A 19284-nucleotide genomic window follows, 5' to 3' on the forward strand; every position below is an offset into this window, starting at 1 on the left:
TCCTCGTCCTCTTATTGCTCCTCCTTGTCCTCTTCCTCTAACCCTCTCGCTTCTTCAACTCCACGTCCTCTTCCTCGGCCTCCTCTGATTCTCACTCTTCTCACTCTTACTGCTCCTTCCATTGTACTCCACACAGACAGCTTACCTGTGGCTTATTTATAGTGCTTAGGCTGATTGCAAAGTGAACTAATTATCTAAAACAGTTCACATGTGAAAGTGTGCCAGACAGTTGGCAAAATAGTGTTAATGATAGCCATACATGTGTATAATTTGCTAGGAGTGTGTTGGAAACTTGGTAATTGAGTGTAAGCAGTGAGTTGTGTTTAAAGTTCTGCAAAAAGTGTTGTGCAGTGAATTGTGCCTACAGTTTTGCAAAGTGTGCGTTACAAAATTGCAAACTGAGTGCAAAGCAGTGTTTGTGCTTTTAGTTTTGCAAACTCAGTGAGTGGTTTTGCTATACGTATTAATAGCTTTAGAAATTGTGCTACAAGAATCACGATTAGCGCTTTAGCATTCAGAAAAAAACTGTAATTGATGAATGGATGGATGGATGGATGGATGTGTCAGTTATTTTAAACTGCTGTTTGTTCTTTAAGGTGAATAAACCATTTGAGCTAATTGGGATGGAAATAATTGGAAAAGTTGCCTCGACTACATCTGGCAACCAGTACATTTGTGTCCTGGTGGATTACTTCACCAAATGGAGTGAAGCATATCCCATTCCAGCCAGAACAGATGAAAATGTGATGAATTGCATCCTCAAGTTTAACTACCATTTTGGGGCTCCCAAGCGCATTTTGACTGACCTGGGGCAAGAATTTGTCAATCAGGTATATAAAAAAATTATACCTTTTCAAATTAAGTTTTACGTCAGCATATAAGATGGTTCTGCTGTAAATGTAATATTATATAATACAAATTTACACAATATAACGTTAAGATCAAACTGTGCATTACCACGAAAAATTACAGATCAACAAAGCAGTGTGTGCTGTGTTGGGAAACCAAAGCAGTCTTTGTGTACCCTATCATCCACAGACAAATGGACTTGTGGGGAGACTAAATGGAACAATCCAAAAGTAAGACAGATAAAAATGTTTTTGAATTAAATGGATAGGCCTAGTCCACCCAAAAAAATACAATTCTGTCATCATTTACTCATCCTCATGTCGTTCCCAGCCTGTATCATTTTATTTTTTCTGTGGAACACAAAAGACGTAGACCAGAGAAAGAGAGCGAAAGCAGTTCGCCATCAAAGCGCCCTGCCCGGCTTTTGGGAAGCCAATGTCACCAAAGAAGTGTGTTTTTGGTCCCTCCCCTTCCGGTTGACCACCATGGGACCTTATTTCGGAAAAATATTGTATGGTAGTCAATGACGAGAGACAACAAATATTTTGATCTCGTTTGAATTGTGCCCTGATTTACACATATGATGTTTGTCAATTTAAAAGATACATTTTAAAGTCAAGAAAGTCGCAGCTTGATGTAAAACTGCTGAGGTATAAGACTGTGAAAATACGTAATTAGAAAGACTACAAACCCAGAAGGCGCACATGCGACGTCATACCTTTTCTCTCAATGAATGAAGCTAACTTTACTGAAGCTAACGTCTGTAATTTTTTCTATAGTCTTACCTTATAATCGTAAATTACTATAGTAATTTGGGACATACTACAGAAGTATGTATAATACTATAGCAGCCTAAAAATATTATGCGGGTCACATCTGGGTCATTTCACGTTCACACAGGAGATAACAAAAGGTCGCATTTAATGGGAAATGTGAACGGCCTTGCAAAAAAAAAAATCGAATTTAAAAAAAAAAAAAAACGGAATTAAGCATTAAGCCCTGCAGTGTGAACGTAGCCTATTGGGACATTTTACGAACTGGGCCTGGGATTGCTAATCATTTTTAAATTTACAGGTGATCAATGGTTACCTTTCAACTTGAAGTAATACAATGATGGCTTGGACGAAAAAGCATTGTACATAGACTGGAAAAGCCCAAGATTCAGGGTTAATATTTAGATTTTTTTTTCCTTTCATTTGTTTTACAGTCCATTGCAGTTTGATATTATTATAAAATAAAGTTATATGTTTGAATAATATGCACTATTTCTTTCAGTGGGATCCAGTCAGTTACAATATTATTTTTGGTGTGGTAAATAAAAACCATTACTGGTTTTGTTGTTGTTATCATTTCTACTTCTATTCAGAATGGCTGCACGGAACCAATATTCTCCCAGGCTGAATAGGTTTTACAGGAGAATACAATTTTGATGCAAGCCACAAACTTAATGTGCGGTATCAGAGTATTCTTATAGTAAGTGCATTTATAAGTTGGTACAGTATAAAGAAGGCTTCCCGTGACAACAGTAGTGGTGTTTGTGCATGTAAATACCTATGTAAAATTCTAAGTTAATGTCTGAGATTCAATATATTTTTATCTTTCATGTACTAAAATGTATTTATTAGCCCTCAAAGAGTTTGCAGAGTCAGACCAAGGACTGGTTAGCCACCCTAGAAACCAAACGGGTCCAGCATGAGACAAGCCAAGCCTATTTCAACTGACTCAGGCAAGCGTAATTTGGGGCACGCAATGAAACTGACATGGATGAGGACTTAAACTTCAAGACCCTCTTCCTAAGAGACCTCCGCCCTGGAGTAAGCCACTATCTAGGCGTCATGCCTGCCCTCACACAATGACTATGCAACCATTGAGGGATCTGGCACACAAAGCCTGTGGCCTCAGAAAAGGGAACCAAGCCACCAGCAGTTTGTGATTTCAACACTCAACATCAAGGATAGGCCCTAGAGGGCGCACCCAATATCACGAAAGCACCAAGCTGCTAAAGAACAAAGAGAGCCCTCCTTCAGCAAAGAACGGGACGTCAGTATCAGACCCAAACAACCACTGGTACAATGAGGAGACCAGCCACACACATCGGGATGCCACTAAGAAATCATGGGACCAGTCATAGCTGCACGAAAACCATTTTGACAATTCATGGAACCAGCCACGGTCGTATGGAAACTCAAAGAGAAAAGGTTCATGGGAGGCCAACTGGACATCCAAAGGAAAGTGACAAACGCCCCAAGGAACAACCAGCCCACGACGAAATCCACCCAGGCATCAATCAGACCAACTCCACACTGAGTCCACACAAGAACAAAAGACCGTATCGGTTCACAAGAAGCCGGAAGCCAGAGCTCCTGACATCAAAGCAAATTTAAAAGTGCAGGCTAATGTTAATCATAAATACTAATGATATTAATTTACTAATGATGTCCAACTTCACCAGTTGGAGATCACTAAAAGTAACATTAAAGAGGTGTGAGAACTGGCAAGTATTGATACTTTGCAGTCACGTGACTACCACGGAGACCTGGCGGGCAACAAACGGGTATTTTCAACGTTGAGTCCTGTCTTTCTAGTAGATATCAAGTCTGTTAGCGAGCTAGCTGCATAACTATGGACTAGGATTAACTCCGAGGTAGCTAAATTATGTAAAGCAGACACGTTTTTTTAAGATAATCGAGCAGTAATAATTCCTCCGTAAATATCTAGCTCTACTGTTGGGTCATCTCTGGTTCTCATTGAAAATCATAGATATTGCAAACCTCAAAACAACCTATCACACACTTCTGTTGTTGTTAGCAAAAGACGACAGCTGTTACTGTGCGTTCACACCGCCACCGGCGAGAGCGTCAAAGTGCCTGGAAATCATTCATTTTCAATGAATTGTGCCGCTCTCGCTAGCGGCGGTGTGAACGTACAGTTAGCCTAGCTTAGACTCATAACACATACAGCTGACTCGCCGAACAAGCTGGTGAATACTGGTGGTGTTGAATGACAAAACTACAGTAACTTAAAGACACGATTAATTACATGATCATACACCCATTGTATTCAAACAAATGTTGAAATTACCTTTGATGGTAATATGCACAGACGTGTGTATAGGCTACTGTGAAGGTTTATCTCAAATGCGGTTAGTGCATCCAATTGCACAACAACTATCTGGCATGTCGTTTACACCTCAAAACATCAACTTTTGTATAGCAAAACTGGCGACCCTTGATTAGTTTACTGGGTTTCGTTGCTGGAGAACGACGTTCTTGCCCGCCAGCCAGTACTTGTGACGTCACGTGCAAAGTATCAATGGCAGACACTGTAATATGCTCTGGCCCCCTCCCTGTTTGCTGGAGTGATGAGATACATAGCAGACTGTCGTTACTCAATGGCTGGTGTCTGCAGAATCACATAGGGTTCATAGACAATTTAAAAGTTTTTGTGGCAGACTTGACATGTTAAAAATACATGGTGTTCATCCCTCTTTGGGTGGTGCTGCTCTTCTCTCTGGTAATATAGTCTTAAAGTTGAAACTTGTCTAACTGGAGCCCAGGTCAGGAAGAAGACAGATTGGCTGAACCAACTGTCTGCTATCCGCCTCACATCACAGAAGTCAGATAAATCCCAACACAGAGACTCTTTCACCATATATAATCATAGACTGTGTCTGTTCCCTGAACTAGAAAACAAAAAAACTTCCAAACCCATTTAGGGTAAAAATGTAATTGATGTTCAACTAAAAAAAAAAAAAAAAAAAAAAAAAAAAAAGATGTAATACAGATAAACAAATGATAAAGTTCAGTTTGCTGAATATTAGATCCCTTTCTACAAAAGCATTTTATGTAAATTAACGTTATATGATCACAGATCATAACCTATAGATGCGCTGTGTTTGACAAAAGCCTGGTTAAAATCAGACGATTACATTATTTTAAATGAGTCTACCCACCCAAGATTAGCCTTGTCTGAAAGACAAAGAGAGAGGTGTTGCAGTAATTTTCCAGTATTACTCAGAGGTCAAGTTTCATTTTCTAGTTTTGAATAGACTCGTCGAGGTGTGTCGTCACATAAGCACTCACGTTGACTTCTGACAGTCTCAGTCACACAAGGGGAAATCCCACCATAGGTCAGATCCAAAAGGGCAAAGTCCAGCCAGGCTTTTGCAGTTCAATAGCATCAGCGACGGCACTCCTAACTTCCCATGTCTATACTCTCTCCCCGCACCCGCTATCTATCTATCTTCATCGCCGGCGGCCCTAACCGACCGCGAACGACACCCCCCTCCCAAAAAAAAGGTGAGTACCGCCGTCTTGTTGTTAACAATGTAACTGGAACCGAGCCTCCTTCCATCGTCTTTTGCGCCCCATTTAAACCTTTTTCCACCCCCAGTCTCTCAATATACAGCTTCCGCCCCGGTGTTTCTCATTTCTCAATCAGTCTCATTAATTTGTTGCCAAGACAATAGGCTATCCCAAAACGCAACACACATACGTGTAGGTCTTTTCTGGTGCTTCTGTGAAGTTCACTTAATTTATTAGAATTTAGATTAAATTTAATTTCAGCTGAGCTCCGTGCCCAGCAGCCCATTCAGCTCACTACATTGGACAACATTGGTTGTGATTAATTGTGCTATATAAATTAAATTGACATTGGCATTGACATCTCACTGACACAAATTCGCCAGTTCTGATCATATGGTGCTTTTTCACTGCGTGGCACGACTCGGTTCGGCTCACTTTACTTTGGCTCTGTTTGCTTTTCCATATAAATATAACGTATATTCAAATTTTAAATAGTTTTAAAAAATGGTTAAAAAACATTTTCATTAAATCATATCTTCAGATATATATTTTTTGGATTATTTGACAAATGCTGATATTAAAAGTTTACAGTTTGAACCTGAATCTTTGTTGTTTTTCATAATGTGATTTTTGAGGAATTGTATTGAATCCAATGCGGGTCAATTTGACCTGGACCATAAGGGGAGGGAGTGCACAGAATTCCAACATAACACGAGGGTTAATGAAAATGAAATGAAATAAACATTGAAATAGAATACTTTAAGATAGGCCTAGTTGTCAAGGCAACATTTCTAATTTAGTTTAAGTTAAAGTGCTAAAATATGAAATATAAAATAAGACTGCTTTGACTGTAAAATGTTTTAACAATTTTTTTTCCACATAATGTAAATATAGACAATACACCTGTATATCTCCCAGAATGCAATGCAACAGTAAGTGCATGTTTTACATTAGTTATGTTCAGAATAGCATATGGTCTATTAAAGTCATTCATAATCATGGAAAAGAATCTTTGGGTGGTGATGTGAAGTAATGCTATGTAATCACATACGTTCACGTCTTCGTAGAGCTCGTAACTACAGCTTGTAAAATGGGAATTTTCAGAGCTCCTACTTGTACCACCTGACCTCTGCAGATTCATTTAGGCATTGATGGTGTTGCCAAAGAAACAATTCCCAGTCCGAGGACGTGAACAGCTCTGAATATAAACGTCACGTGTTGTCATCTCCAGATTACGGTAATTACGACATGGCGTGAACGCAGCAATACAGTGTCCTCGTGTCCATGTCAGTGTGTCATGTGGTGCTGACATGTATGCTTTCTAACAAAACATTGACTGGTTATATCAGCTTGAGTGGATCGGTGTCCATGACAACTGTGAATGAAGCAAACAGACAGCAGAAAGTGCATAGGAGGTTCAAGATGTCTAATTTAACCACTTCTTTGAGAAAGGCGTCTCGTATTATTAAAATGAGCCATCCGTCATAACGACACGTACTGAAGAAAACGAACCAGGACTTTTGAATAGGGGAAATCAATCATCTAACTTTATTCATCTTTTTGTGTGCTTGTTTGTTTAATGCACAGCCCTGCAACTACAGTACAGCCCATTGTGACATCAACACAAGAGTCATAAATACTGTACAATACATAACCCACTGTGAACCAAACACCACTTAAATACAGACATAAATTAGAGTCTAGGATGAATTAGTGAATTCATGGATAGCAAATATTAACATTTAATGTATACGTACATACATATACATATATATAAAGACTATGTAAGGAATGTGAAGAATAGACACGCTTAAAATTAAATAAGAAAAAAAAAATTATGTGCTTTACAAAACTTCCTAAAACTCCCCAACATCCACCCTTTTGTCCCGAAACTTGTTCCTGGCCTTGGTTCGAGCTTTAAACGCCGCTGCATTGTAGAGATGCTATAAAATAAAAATAAAAAGGCATATCATTTACATCACAAGAAAAAACAAATAAATCTTAAAACACAGTAGAGTGAAAAACAGCTACATGTGGAAAAGAAGCCGCTTGCTTACTCTCTCCAGTCTGGAGCTCTTCATGGCTTTCAGAGCGGCAGAATCGATCAACATCGGTGGTCCCAGTTCAAACACATCTCTTATGAACTCGTTGGCCTGCGGTCAGAAAATTACACTTCTAAAATCACTTTGAAGATTCCTTTTTTGGATGCATTCTCAACATCTGAGAGCGTTACCTGTAGATGGTAGTTCATCCCGGAGCCTACAAACTCTCTGAAGGTGTCATAAGTCCTCTTCCTCACCCAGCTGTCGATGACCATTCGCTCTGTGCCGAAGCGGATTGTCTCGCTCTGAAAATCCCCTTCCTGTTCCCGACACAGAAGAGACGTCAGAGTCTGAACTACAGCAACCACGAGTCTCCTGTCAACTATTCAGTTCCTGTCTCACCTCTACTGCCTTGAGGACATCTCTAAAGACAGATCTTTGCTTCCTCTTATCATTCTTGGCTCGATGTTTGTTGCAGTCAGTGGCTAATGCGTTCAGCTTCTCGCACAACGACTCCCAGTCGTCATAATCAAACTCCTGTGAAGGTAAAGAAAATGAGACCAATACCTTGTCATTTACAATTTATTTAATTCACTGAACTATTAAAACCTTTTGTAGTTTTTAGTCCTTTTGTTCCTGAACATAGCACATACCAAACCGTACCAAAACTGTGACCCTAAAACCATGATACAAACCAAACCGTGAGTAATTTTAACCGTGACACCCCTAATAAATATCCTAATCATTTAATAAAATAACTTTTAAATCAATACATTTTTAATGTAAATCATATATCAATATTACTATTTATTTGAGAAATTTGAACTGTTACAGCCGTAATAAATCTTAATAATTTAATAAGATAAAAAAAAACTCTCATGTAAATTTATATTACAACTATTATTTATTTATTTAAATAAATCCAATTAATTATATAATTACAACTTACAGGGTCAACATCTCTGATGAGCTCAAACAGGAGGGCGATGGTCTCCCCAGCAGCAATCCTCATGTTGACGTCGTCATTCTCCAACAGACGTGGAAGTTTGGCCAGATGTCTGAAAAACAGTAGCATATGCTTGTTAGAATAAACCTAGAAGGAGGTTGTATCGTAGTTGTAGGTCCCAAAGTCTCCTGAAAGACCAGTACCATGAAGGAGCGAAGGCATAAAACGGTGTTTTCCTGCACTTACTTTTGTGCAATGTCTCTGATGTGGCTGCTGGTGCAGATGGTAAGCAGTAGAGCCCAGGACAAGAGAGCATTCGTGTGGAGGTGTGTGGTCTGAGGATTCACAGAAGGTCTGCTTCCATCTTCTCTGACGTACGAGTGGGTGAAGAGGCTCTCAAAACACTCCATAGTGGCGTACACATCCTGGAGGTGACAATCATCAGGTCTGAGTCAATCGTGAAACCCTTCAACATGCCTGAGTGCTTAGAAAAAGTACTCAAAACATGTTTACAGGTAACTCCGGAACCACTTTGACTTGATCATTAAATTAAATTTTCAACCAGATTAGTCCTGATTCCACAATGAATCTATCAATCAGATTTGTCAACCAGATGAATGAAAAGCATTGCCTCAAAACTTGAATAGTTCTCAAATGATGTGGTTCTCAAGTTCAGCTCACTGATTCAGTGATCTGTTTTCATGATATTTTATATTTATATTAACAGACACGGTCAACATTAATGTTCACTGTATGGAAATAATCTGCAAAAAGATTGTCAAAAAAATCTTAAGGTTCACAGAAAACCAATTAGCAGCAAATGGATTTGAAATTACACGAGTACTTGAATTTAAAAGACCATACTTTGGGCTGTTTACACGACGTTTTTTTACACGACGTTTACTGAAAACTTTATGCGTTTTGGCCATTCATCTACATGTCAACTGCATTTTGGGGGCCTGAAAACACTCCATGTGACACAATAATCTCCATGTAAACTACAAAAACTCGAATTTGTGAAAACAGTGACATCATGCACATGCGTATTTGTTCAGGCTATAGGTGCGTAATATTTCTTTACAATGTGACCTTGCCAACTACTGGCCTGACATGCATAATACAGCGCTTTAGTCGTTTTTCGCAGTGAATGGGGATAGTTCGACAACATTGTGGTCTGTATGCAAAAAAAAAAAAAAAAAAAAAAAAAAAAAAGGAAAAGAGTTTCAGTTTTTAGTACATCGTTGTCATGTTAACATGCCCTAAGGCTTTTATTGCCCACTTGCATTCGAACGCTTACCATGATATCATCTTCTGCTACAAGAGTGCAGAGGCCTAGACTTGTTGCACACTGGAACACAAAGTCAAGATCAACAGACAGTCTAAAATTTTCTGGATTGCAGAATCATTTTATTTCCTATAAAGGCGCAATAAAGGAACACGACTGTTTACCGCTTGTCTGGCTTGGATGTTAGCAGCTCCATCATTGAGGATAGTCTTAAATACAGGTTTAAGGGTTTTAAAAACCTCTTCGCTCTCAATCCCAGAACCCAGCTGGATGCACAGAAGACACGCCAGCGAGGCTGCGGCGCACTGCTCCACTCCTTTACCTGGTTTGCAGACGCAAACAGCCAGCTCAACTTTCAGCACTGATGTCATGGCAACATCTGAAGAAAACGGTTTATTTCCAATTATTCACAAATCACAAATTAAACCAACCTTTCTTCAAGCAGCGCTCAATGCCGTCCGTGATGGTCATCCTTCTCTCGGAAATGAACTCGTAGAGGATTTTGGTTGCCATGGCAGTCTTTAGTCCATCAAGGGCACCTTGCCTGGTCTTGGCACTAGAAGGGGAGCATAATTACTCAGTTCAGACCGCAGCAGGAAGCAGAAATGACATCTAGATTATTTCGAGCAATCAACTACAAGTTCGATTCTGAAATCTGAAAGAACACAAACCTCTTATCCACTGTGCTGTCGATGTACACCTTCAGTTTGTACTGGAAGTCCTCTTGAGCCATTTCTTCACTTTCACCAGCTGTCAAATAGGAGGAGTGATAATCATAAATGTTCATCTCTAATATCATGCCACAAAGTCATCCACAAGAGCATCCACAATGCAGAAATCTAAGGAGACTGTAAATACGCACCTTCCTCTGCTGCACTGGTTCTTTCACTGAGGCTGCTGCAGTGACTGAGGGTCTCGATAGATGAGTCTTCATCACTGAACGGCTGGACATTTCCCTGTTGTCCCCCTGCAAAAACAGACAGCAAACTTTAACCTTTGTTGACGCCGCCTCGTTCTGTAATAACAACCCCTTTGCATAGCTGCATTACACATAGTGACCGTTTCAGATCAATGCTGAACATGTGCCAATAAAACAGCTACAGTCAGACTAAAATGATCATGGATCATTTATTTATGCACTATATTCTAATGCAGGGATATGATGGGAGTTTACGCAGAGCAGCATAATCTAACCGAATATTCGGTGTTGACATGTAAATGTATAAATCACAGTGATTATACATTAACGTATAAATTAAGTTACTCTAAAAAAGTAAATAATTACTAGCTACTTATAACATCTCAGACAGTGTAATTAGATTACTGTACTAATTACCCTTTCTAAAAAGGATTACTTGTTACTTAGAAAATTTATATATATCATATAATTATCATATATCATATAATTATACTTATCCCATTTCAACCTCAACCAGTTGAACAATACAAGGATAGACAGGAAACTGCTATTTTGATATACAATTGCATAAATTATTCTTGAACTGACCAAAGAATTTATAGGGAGAAGTAAAACACAAATGTAAAAACTATTTTTTTTTTGTATATAAAATTGATGTTAAATCCACTATTGTTGAATTGTTCTATAGTCGTATACAGTATTTAATGCAATTACATCAGAAGTTTACCATCTTTAAGTTCATAAGAATAGTGTTATTGGAAAAATATTGTTTAACATTTACAAATATTTTACTTTCACTTTTGATCAGTTTAATACATCCTTGCTGAATTTAAGTATTAATTTCTTTACAAAAATTATATACATTTTATTTCATTTTTTTTTTCTCTTCTTTAGAACAAAGAAATTATTTCTCATTTTAGGAGCCCTTAAATGCTGACCAACCCTGTAATGACACTTACAGATAAGCGTTTTCCAAATAATTTCAGGTGGTAATATGTTGTGGGTGGAGGTCACTTTGACCTTAAAGAACCATCAAGTCTTTAAATGTGTGTAGTGAATTCAGCCAAGTGTTATCAGTCCTGCAAAATGCAGATATCTGCAGAAGGTACAAAGTGTCTCGTACTGTTCGGCAAGGTCAGAGGGCACTTATGCAAACAAAACAGCCCCTGTGTGAGATTTCTCAGACAAAAGTAAACATGTTTAGTAGATATAGAAGAGTACAGCAGGTATACAGAGAGAACAACGTGTGGGATGGTGGGAAGGAGTACAGCAGGGTGCCAGAACACACAGTCTCTTTCTTCTTCTCAAAGACTTGTGCAAATCCAGCGAGCAGATGGGCTGAGAACATCTAATAACAGACTACAGACTGATTTAAACACGTCTACAGCTGAAAAATGTGGACTTCGTGTTCCTAGTTCCTTCTTCCTGTCCTCTATTTGGTCCCAAAACAGGCCTGTGTTACATAAGTGTTTCAGCATGGCCTGAAATAACCTCAAACACACACTGACATCTGAAAGATTAAACAAACATTACAGTAGCGTTCTCCTATTTGACATTTCATAACATAAAGATCAATTCAATTTATTCATTGACCTTAAGCACAATCAATCATATTTTGAGTTGAATCCTCCGATTAGATTATTTTGTTATTAATTCCTCATAGTGTACCGTATAACTATAATCTTAGTTCCATCTGTTAATCTTTCGTCGTTTGATAAATGCCATTAACATGACAAGCGGTTTATATAAACCCAATCATTTAAAACTAAACATTACCTTAAAATCAAACATCATATTTAAAAACAACACAAACGTACATTTTCGACCGTCCATGGCTCACACTTTGTATTATTCTTTTGTTTGTGTCAAAAGAAAGACACTCCTGGCTGTCAACCAAACCCGGCGGTGTAGTCATGGAAATTGTAGTTCTCTTCCTCCAATTTCATTGCGATTCGACGCGTAAAGAACTACAAATCCCAAAATCCTTTTCGCGCAGCAGGCCACAAAAAACAACCGGTCATTTGCAGACATTCCCACCCTACTTACCTCTGCCGCTCCTTTTCTTGGCCCGTGGCATCTTGCTTAAATGAGTAGTTCCGCAGATGAAAAATCAACCAATACACGACCAGTTTTTACTATAATGTCTTTTCAGTTGAGTATATTCCAGTGGCACAGTGAAAAGGAAAGAATTAAAAGCGATTCCGGTGTTACACTTGGAGCGCGAGCGATACATTTTCCCTGACAAAGTAGGGCTGCGTCAGCGCGCTGCCGCGAAGCACTTTTATACGACCAGTTGTGACGTGCCTAAATAGGCGTTACCTCACGTGGACCTGGATACAGTAGGACCAATCACATTACAGTATACGCCGACGTCCTCACGTATGACAGATTTCCGCCTGGTTTGTATTGGTTGGTTTGTGCTGTCACGTCCTCATGCGGGTTCATGTGTGCACGTTACACAGAATACAACACATGTAATGGCGGATTATTATTATTATTATATATATCTTCACTAGGGTTTTTTTTAAACAGATTTTATTGTTTTTACCTTGTCCCAAATCCAAATATAATGATAAATCCTCTGTTGATGTATCGACTATTTGGCATTTTACCCATAGACTGTAAAATGATAGATTTTTACCAGACAAATCAAATATACAATTGATTTTAACTTTGTGATTAACTAAGTAAGAGTGTAAAAGATGTGTTTAAGAGTTTATTTTATAAAGTTCACAGGACCAAAAGTGTCCATAGTTGAAGAAACATATAACATTTCTGTAGTGCATATGATGAAAGTCTTACAGGATAAAAGTCATGAAGAAAATGAATACTGAATGAACGAGGTAGTTTTCATCACCTCTAACCACGTGCAATGGATGATATAACCACATGGGTTATCAGTGCAACAGGTGGACTCAAGGCAACCCTGACATTTTCACTAGCTGGCTGGCAAAAGCATTGTGACCTGCATGTCTATAAAGCCTTGTTAAGATAAGTCATAACATAATTCAGTTTGAAATGGACAATTCCTATTTTTTATGGAATTTTGCTGCTTTTATTATAAATGATTTAACTATGTTCATCATCATTATTATTTTTTGTTAATTCATGTCTTCATTATCTTTAATCAAAATAGCCTCCCCTCCCTTTTGCGGTAACATCTCTTCTTTTCTCTGATGACATGTTGTTTACTGGCACGAGGGTGGGACAACCTGTCACTCACATGAGATCGACCAATAGCAAACCACAATAATCCAACGGTCCAATCAATTCCCGATGGACAAAATCCAAGTCCCACCCTACATTTTTTCTTGTTACAGAAACCGTTTCAGTCAGATATACATCACAATAGTGAAGTAAAGACTATTGCAACTTCGGTTACATTCTGACTTTAAAAATATTATACCTATTATATTAGTGTTTTACATTTAGTTGCCCAAGCAAAACCCCCACCTTGATGTTTTTTTAATGCAAGCACTACTACTGTAAATAACTGCCTTAATGCATAAAATCTGAGCAGGATCTTTAAAGGCCCACTGAAGTGCCTTGAAATTTTCCACTGAAACAGGAAGACAGGGCGGGACATATGGAAGTGCTCCTCCCCTTTTTTAAAATAGCCAATAGCGTTTAGTTTATATCACAGCTCGGCCAGAGCCGTTGAGCTCGGTAAAGCTGTAGTTTCCTACTAATCTCTAACCGTTTCTCCTCGTAATCTCCTACAAATCGCTTTAAAATATCATTCTGTACAGAATCGAAATGGGTCTGATACGTTTTATGGTCTGCGGCGACTCGCACATATGATCCGCTCTGTGCTATCGTGTCTCTGGACCGGAGCTGCGGCGGTTCACATGACACTAACGTGACTTCATTTGCCTCAATGGAAAGCATATTTGCATTGTCTGAATCGTTCCCTATCCCCTATATAGTGCACTGTGAACATTCACCATGTAGAAAATAGTAAAAGAGTGAAGAAGTGACCGATTTATAATGTAGAGGGCGGAGCTTCAGATTCTAGAGAGCATTTGATTGGACAGAAAATCTGATGAGAAGCTGAAGTGCAGTGTCATCAAAATCATTTATCCATATCGGCGGAAGTGAGAGACTGTAAGCTCTGAATGCTTATATCTTCTAAATGTGAATTCTGTCATTGTTTTGGAGCACTTATAGCTTATAGATAACAGTAAGGCTAACATATTCATACTAAAAGCCAAAAAACTTCATTTTTGATTTCATGGGGACTTTAATGGGGACTCAAAGAAAGGACACCACTAGAGGGTGCTCTTTCAAAATAATTGCACACAAAAACACTTTAGAGTGATATGATATTGTTGCATTATGAATAAAGGGATTTTTTTTTTTGATGATTCAAGATCAGTCAAATCAAATTTAGGTGACACTTAAATCGTCCATCCCAAAACTAATTTAGTGCAGTTTTGGTAACAACATAATATGTAATCAAAAATGTTTCATAATCAGAGTGCTTTTCCATCTTATCTGTGGATTATTTGAAAAAGCCGGCCCAGCGATAATATTGCTATAACTTTGCCTGACCTTTAGACTTCCTGGGAATTAGATTAACATTGTGTAAAAGGTTTATATTTTCATGCCGTTCTCAACAGGTTGTGCCACACTGGCAATGATGACGTCTTCTTTTTCACTTTCAAAATCTGTATATTTATAATTGCATTTTACCGTTAAAATACTGTATTTTACAGATGGCTATAAAAGCAAGGATCTCTCAAGGTTATAAACAAACATTCTTCTGCTAACATGAATAGAATGATCGTTGAAATTTGTATGTTTTCAAAGCATTAGCACAAAAATGTTATTTCATGGAGGTTCATCTGACGTTTTTTAATGTTACTATACTTTTTTTCAGAATGTTCATTCAAAAGTAACATCCCCATAATGATAAATGGGTATGTGTCCTCAAAATTTGCATTAACCAAGAAAAGTTTTGAACGTTATGAAACATGCAAGTTAGCAAAACGTTCTAGAACACATTTTTGTTAGTTCACAAGCACCACAGAAAGGAACTGAAAAAAGAAATTAGTTATGAATGGGTGTTGGGTCTAAATATATATTCATCCCATATGTAAACTCTGTTGAATAATTGATAACACACCCTGAGGGGCTGCGCAGGGGGTCAGTGAATAACACACTACTGTTAGAAATCAAAAGATGGCTCAGTAACTCAACAAGCAGCAGGTTTGATGGTTTTTTTATTTATTTTTTGGTGCTTTTTTATGTTCAGTAAAATCATTTTTAGTCAGGTGTACTTGAAGGCATCTCAGCGGGCTGGTAATGCAATATTAACAATGCAAATACTTTCAGTTAATTCTATATTTAAATAACTAAAACTAAAGAAATAGCTCCTAACAGTTTGATATTTTAACACCAATTAGCTGTTCCTTTTCTTTTTAAAATGATGTTTGGTCAAAAGCAGTGTGATATTTCCTAACTGTATTTATTATTTTCACAGATGATGTTAGCAACCGCTATGCTTTCTTACCAGAATACATGATGATCATGAGGTGAAAGGAAAGAACAGATTGCATGAGGTGTTGGCCAATTCAGTGGTGTGCGAAAGTCTCACACATCCGCACAGGTTAGGTGTTTCAAATGAGCTGATGACCCATACGTCATCATTTCATGCTTTTAGGCCATTATTATTTTGACATTACTGTATATCAAAGTGCTTTTAAATATTTTAACACTTGCTGCATCACTGGATCGAATCTCTTCAAAAAAGGGCATGGTGTAATTGGGATTGGTTTATGTTTATTAAAGTCACCATGAAATTAACATTGATAGTTCTTCATTTTAATGCAATAAACAGTGTTTATTATAAATGATTTATCCATGCATCATTATTATTATTATTTTTTAATTAATGTGCACTCCTAATTATTAATCAAAACAACTTCCCCTCCCTCTTCCAGTGACATCTCTTCTCTTCTCTGATGACATTTACTGGCGAGAGGGCGGAGTAACCTGTCACTCACATGAGATCGACCAATAGCAAACCACAACCATACAATCAATCATAATGGAAAAAATCAAGTCCCGCCCTAAAGTTTTTCTTGTTCGAGAAGTTGTTTCTCTTGGATATATCGCACAAGAGGTAAGAAAAGACTACCATAACTTGCTGACTTTAAAATAAACCCCTAAATAGGAGTTTGATCTGAAACGTGAAGACTATTTTGTCACAGTGTCTGGTTTGTGTATTCCTGGTCTCCACTAGAGGTCCTCTTCCCCACGGTGTCATCCACATATTGAACTGCATTCCCCACAATTCCTTGTCTGCACTCATCACTATTAATTGTGCCCAGCTGTTCCCCATCATGATTGTTAGTTCTGTGTGTATTTATACCCTGTCTGTTTCAGTGTTTGTTACGGAGTCCTTGTTGAATGTCACGTCACTTCTGTAGTCTCTTGCTTGCCTGTTCTTGTTTGTGTTTCTTGTTTATGGACTGTTTATTTGGATTTTGACCCCTGCCTGATGACTACGATTTTGGATTACATTTAAATAAACATACTGCTATTGGATCTTCCTGATTCCCGTGTGTGTTCGTGACAGAAGGACTCCGTCCCACCTAGATCCAGCGGTATGTGTTCCAACTTCTCCTCCCCAGCCCCCGAGCGGGAGAGGAGAGATATGTTTGAAGGAACCCGCCTAGTCATCTTTCGTGGGACCCGGGGAGGTCGCAGAGGAGGTGGGCGAGTGGAAGTCCAACACCACTCTTCACCATGGCCCCCCTTCGATCCTGAGCAGGTGAGAGGCAGATCTGAGCCACCATCTCGCCGTCACGGACGGAGAAGGGGGAAGAAACACACGTTTGCCGATCCAGAGACTATTCACGGCACGTCTGCCGATCCAGAGACTGTTCACGTCACGTCTGCCGAGCCTGTGTCTCCGGACAAGATGGCCGCCGCAGAGCCTGTGTCCCCTGACAAGATGGCCGCAGCCGAACCTGTTCAGATCACGTCGGCCCAGCCAGAGACTGTTCACATCACGTCTGCCCAGCCAGAGACAGCTCACGTCACGTCTGCCCAGCCAGAGACTGTTCACGAGCCTATGTCTTCGGACAAGATGGCCGCCGCCGAGCCTGTTCACGTCACACCTGCCGAGCCTGTGTCTTCGGACAAGATGGCCGCCGACGAGCCTGTTCACGTCACGCCTGCCGAGCCTGTGTCTTCGGACAAGAAGGCCGCCGCCGAGCCTGTTCACGTCACGCCTGCCGAGCCTGTGTCCCCTGACAAGATGGCCGCCGTCGAGCCTGTGTCTGTTCCTGAGCCGGTGGCGTCTGTTTCTGAGCCTGAGCCGGTGGCGTCTGTTCCTGAGCCGGTGGTGTCTGTTCCTGAGCCTGAGCCGGTAGTGTCTGTTCCTGAGCCGGTGGTGTCAGTTCCTGAGCCGGAGCCAGTGTCTGTTCCTGAGCCGGAGCCAGTGTCTGTTCCTGAGCCGGAGCCAGTGTCTGTTCCTGAGCCGGAGCCAGTGTCTGTTCCTGAGCCGGAGCCAGTGTCTGTTCCTGAGCCGGAGCCAGTGTCTGTTCCTGAGCCGGAGCCAGTGTCTGTTCCTGAGCCGGAGCCAGTGTCTGTTCCTGAGCCGGAGCCAGTGTCTGTTCCTGAGCCGGAGCCAGTGTCTGTTCCTGAGCCGGAGCCAGTGTCTGTTCCTGAGCCGGAGCCTGTGTCTGTTCCTGAGCCTGTGTCTGTGTCTGTGTCTGTTCCTGAGCCTGTGTCTGTGTCTGTGTCTGTGTCTGTGTTTGTGTCTGTATCTGTGTCTGTGTCTGTGTCTGTTCCTGAGCCTGAGCCTGTGTCTGTGTCTGTGTCTGTGTCTGTGTCTGTGTCTGTGTCTGTGTTTGTGTCTGTGTCTGTTCCTGAACCTGAGCCTGTGGTGCCAGTTCCAGTGCCTGAGCCGGTGGTGCCAGTCCCAGTGCCCAGGCCGGTGGTGCCAGTTCCAGTGCCCGAGCCGGGGGTGCCAGTTCCAGTGCCCGAGCCGGGGGTGCCAGTTCCAGTGCCCGAGCCGGTGGTGCCAGTTCCAGTAATTCCAGTGCCTGAGCCGGTGGTGCCAGTTCCAGTGGTGCCAGTTCCAGTGCCTGAGCCGGTGGTGCCAGTTCCAGTGCCTGAGCCGGTGGTGCCAGTTCCAGTCCCTGAGCCGGTGGTGCCAGTTCCAGTGCCAGTTCCGGTGGTGCCAGTTCCGGTAGTGCCAGTTCCGGTAGTGCCAGTTCCGGTAGTGCCAGTTCCGGTAGTGCCAGTTCCGGTGGTGCCAGTTCCTGTTCCTGAGTCGGTGGTGCCAGTTCCAGTTCCTGAGTCGGTGGTGCCAGTTCCAGTGCCAGTTCCGGTGGTGCCAGTTCCAGTGCCAGTTCCGGTAGTGCCAGTTCCGGTGGTGCCAGTTCCGGTGGTGCCAGTTCCTGTTCCTGAGTCGGTGGTGCCAGTTCCAGTTCCTGAGCCGGTGGTGTCTGAACCGGTGGTGTCTGAACCGGTGGTGTCTGAGCCGGTGGTGTCTGTTCCTGAGCCGGTGTCTGTATCTGTTCCTGAGCCGGTGTCTGTATCTGTTCCTGAGCCGGTGTCTGTATCTGTTCCTGAGCCGGTGTCTGTATCTGTTCCTGAGCCGGTGTCTGTATCTGTTCCTGAGCCGGTGTCTGTATCTGTTCCTGAGCCGGTGTCTGTATCTGTTCCTGAGCCGGTGTCTGTATCTGTTCCTGAGCCGGTGGTGTCTGAGCCGGTGGTGTCTGTTCCTGAGCCGGTGTCTGTATCTGTTCCTGAGCCGGTGGTGTCTGTTCCAGTGCCTGAGCCGGTGGTGTCTGTTCCAGTGCCTGAGCCGGTGGTGTCTGTTCCAGTGCCTGAGCCGGTGGTGTCTGTTCCAGTGCCTGAGCCGGTGGGGTCTGTTCCAGTGCCTGAGCCGGTGGGGTCTGTTCCAGTGCCTGAGCCGGTGGGGT

The 19284-nt window shown here is 41.0% G+C and overlaps 1 protein-coding gene across 2 annotated transcripts; it reads right to left on the reverse strand.

Annotated features, from left to right (window-relative positions):
- Positions 1 to 6678: 6678 nt before the first annotated feature.
- Positions 6679 to 12642, reverse strand: ifrd1 (interferon-related developmental regulator 1). 2 transcript variants are annotated; one of them, XM_081364391.1, is made up of 12 exons: positions 12392 to 12642; positions 10289 to 10393; positions 10098 to 10176; positions 9858 to 9982; positions 9591 to 9748; positions 9439 to 9489; positions 8388 to 8566; positions 8145 to 8253; positions 7598 to 7732; positions 7387 to 7515; positions 7211 to 7306; positions 6679 to 7096 (listed from the first exon to the last, which is right to left on the reverse strand). In XM_081364391.1, exons 1-12 carry the CDS (start codon positions 12420 to 12422, stop codon positions 7010 to 7012), a joined length of 1284 nt encoding a protein of 427 aa, XP_081220517.1. In that variant the 5' UTR covers positions 12423 to 12642; the 3' UTR covers positions 6679 to 7009. The 2 variants fall into 2 exon arrangements, with proteins under 2 accessions (XP_081220517.1, XP_081220518.1); XM_081364392.1 differs by having other exon boundaries at positions 12163 to 12604.
- Between the last annotated feature and the right edge of the window lie 6642 nt (positions 12643 to 19284).

This window comes from Scardinius erythrophthalmus (genome assembly GCF_964197995.2).
Source record: "Scardinius erythrophthalmus genome assembly, chromosome: 4".
In the NCBI taxonomy this organism is placed as follows: Eukaryota; Metazoa; Chordata; class Actinopteri; order Cypriniformes; family Leuciscidae; genus Scardinius; species Scardinius erythrophthalmus.

Coding starts and splice junctions, on each gene's coding strand:
- ifrd1 (XM_081364391.1), bottom strand. CDS start 12,422: ATGCCACGGGCCAAGAAAAGGAGCGGCAGAG. Junction 10,177..10,288: donor AACCAGTGCAGCAGAGGAAG/GTGCGTATTTAC, acceptor CCTATTTGACAG/CTGGTGAAAGTGAAGAAATG. Junction 9,490..9,590: donor ACATCCAAGCCAGACAAGCG/GTAAACAGTCGT, acceptor TTTGTGTTCCAG/TGTGCAACAAGTCTAGGCCT.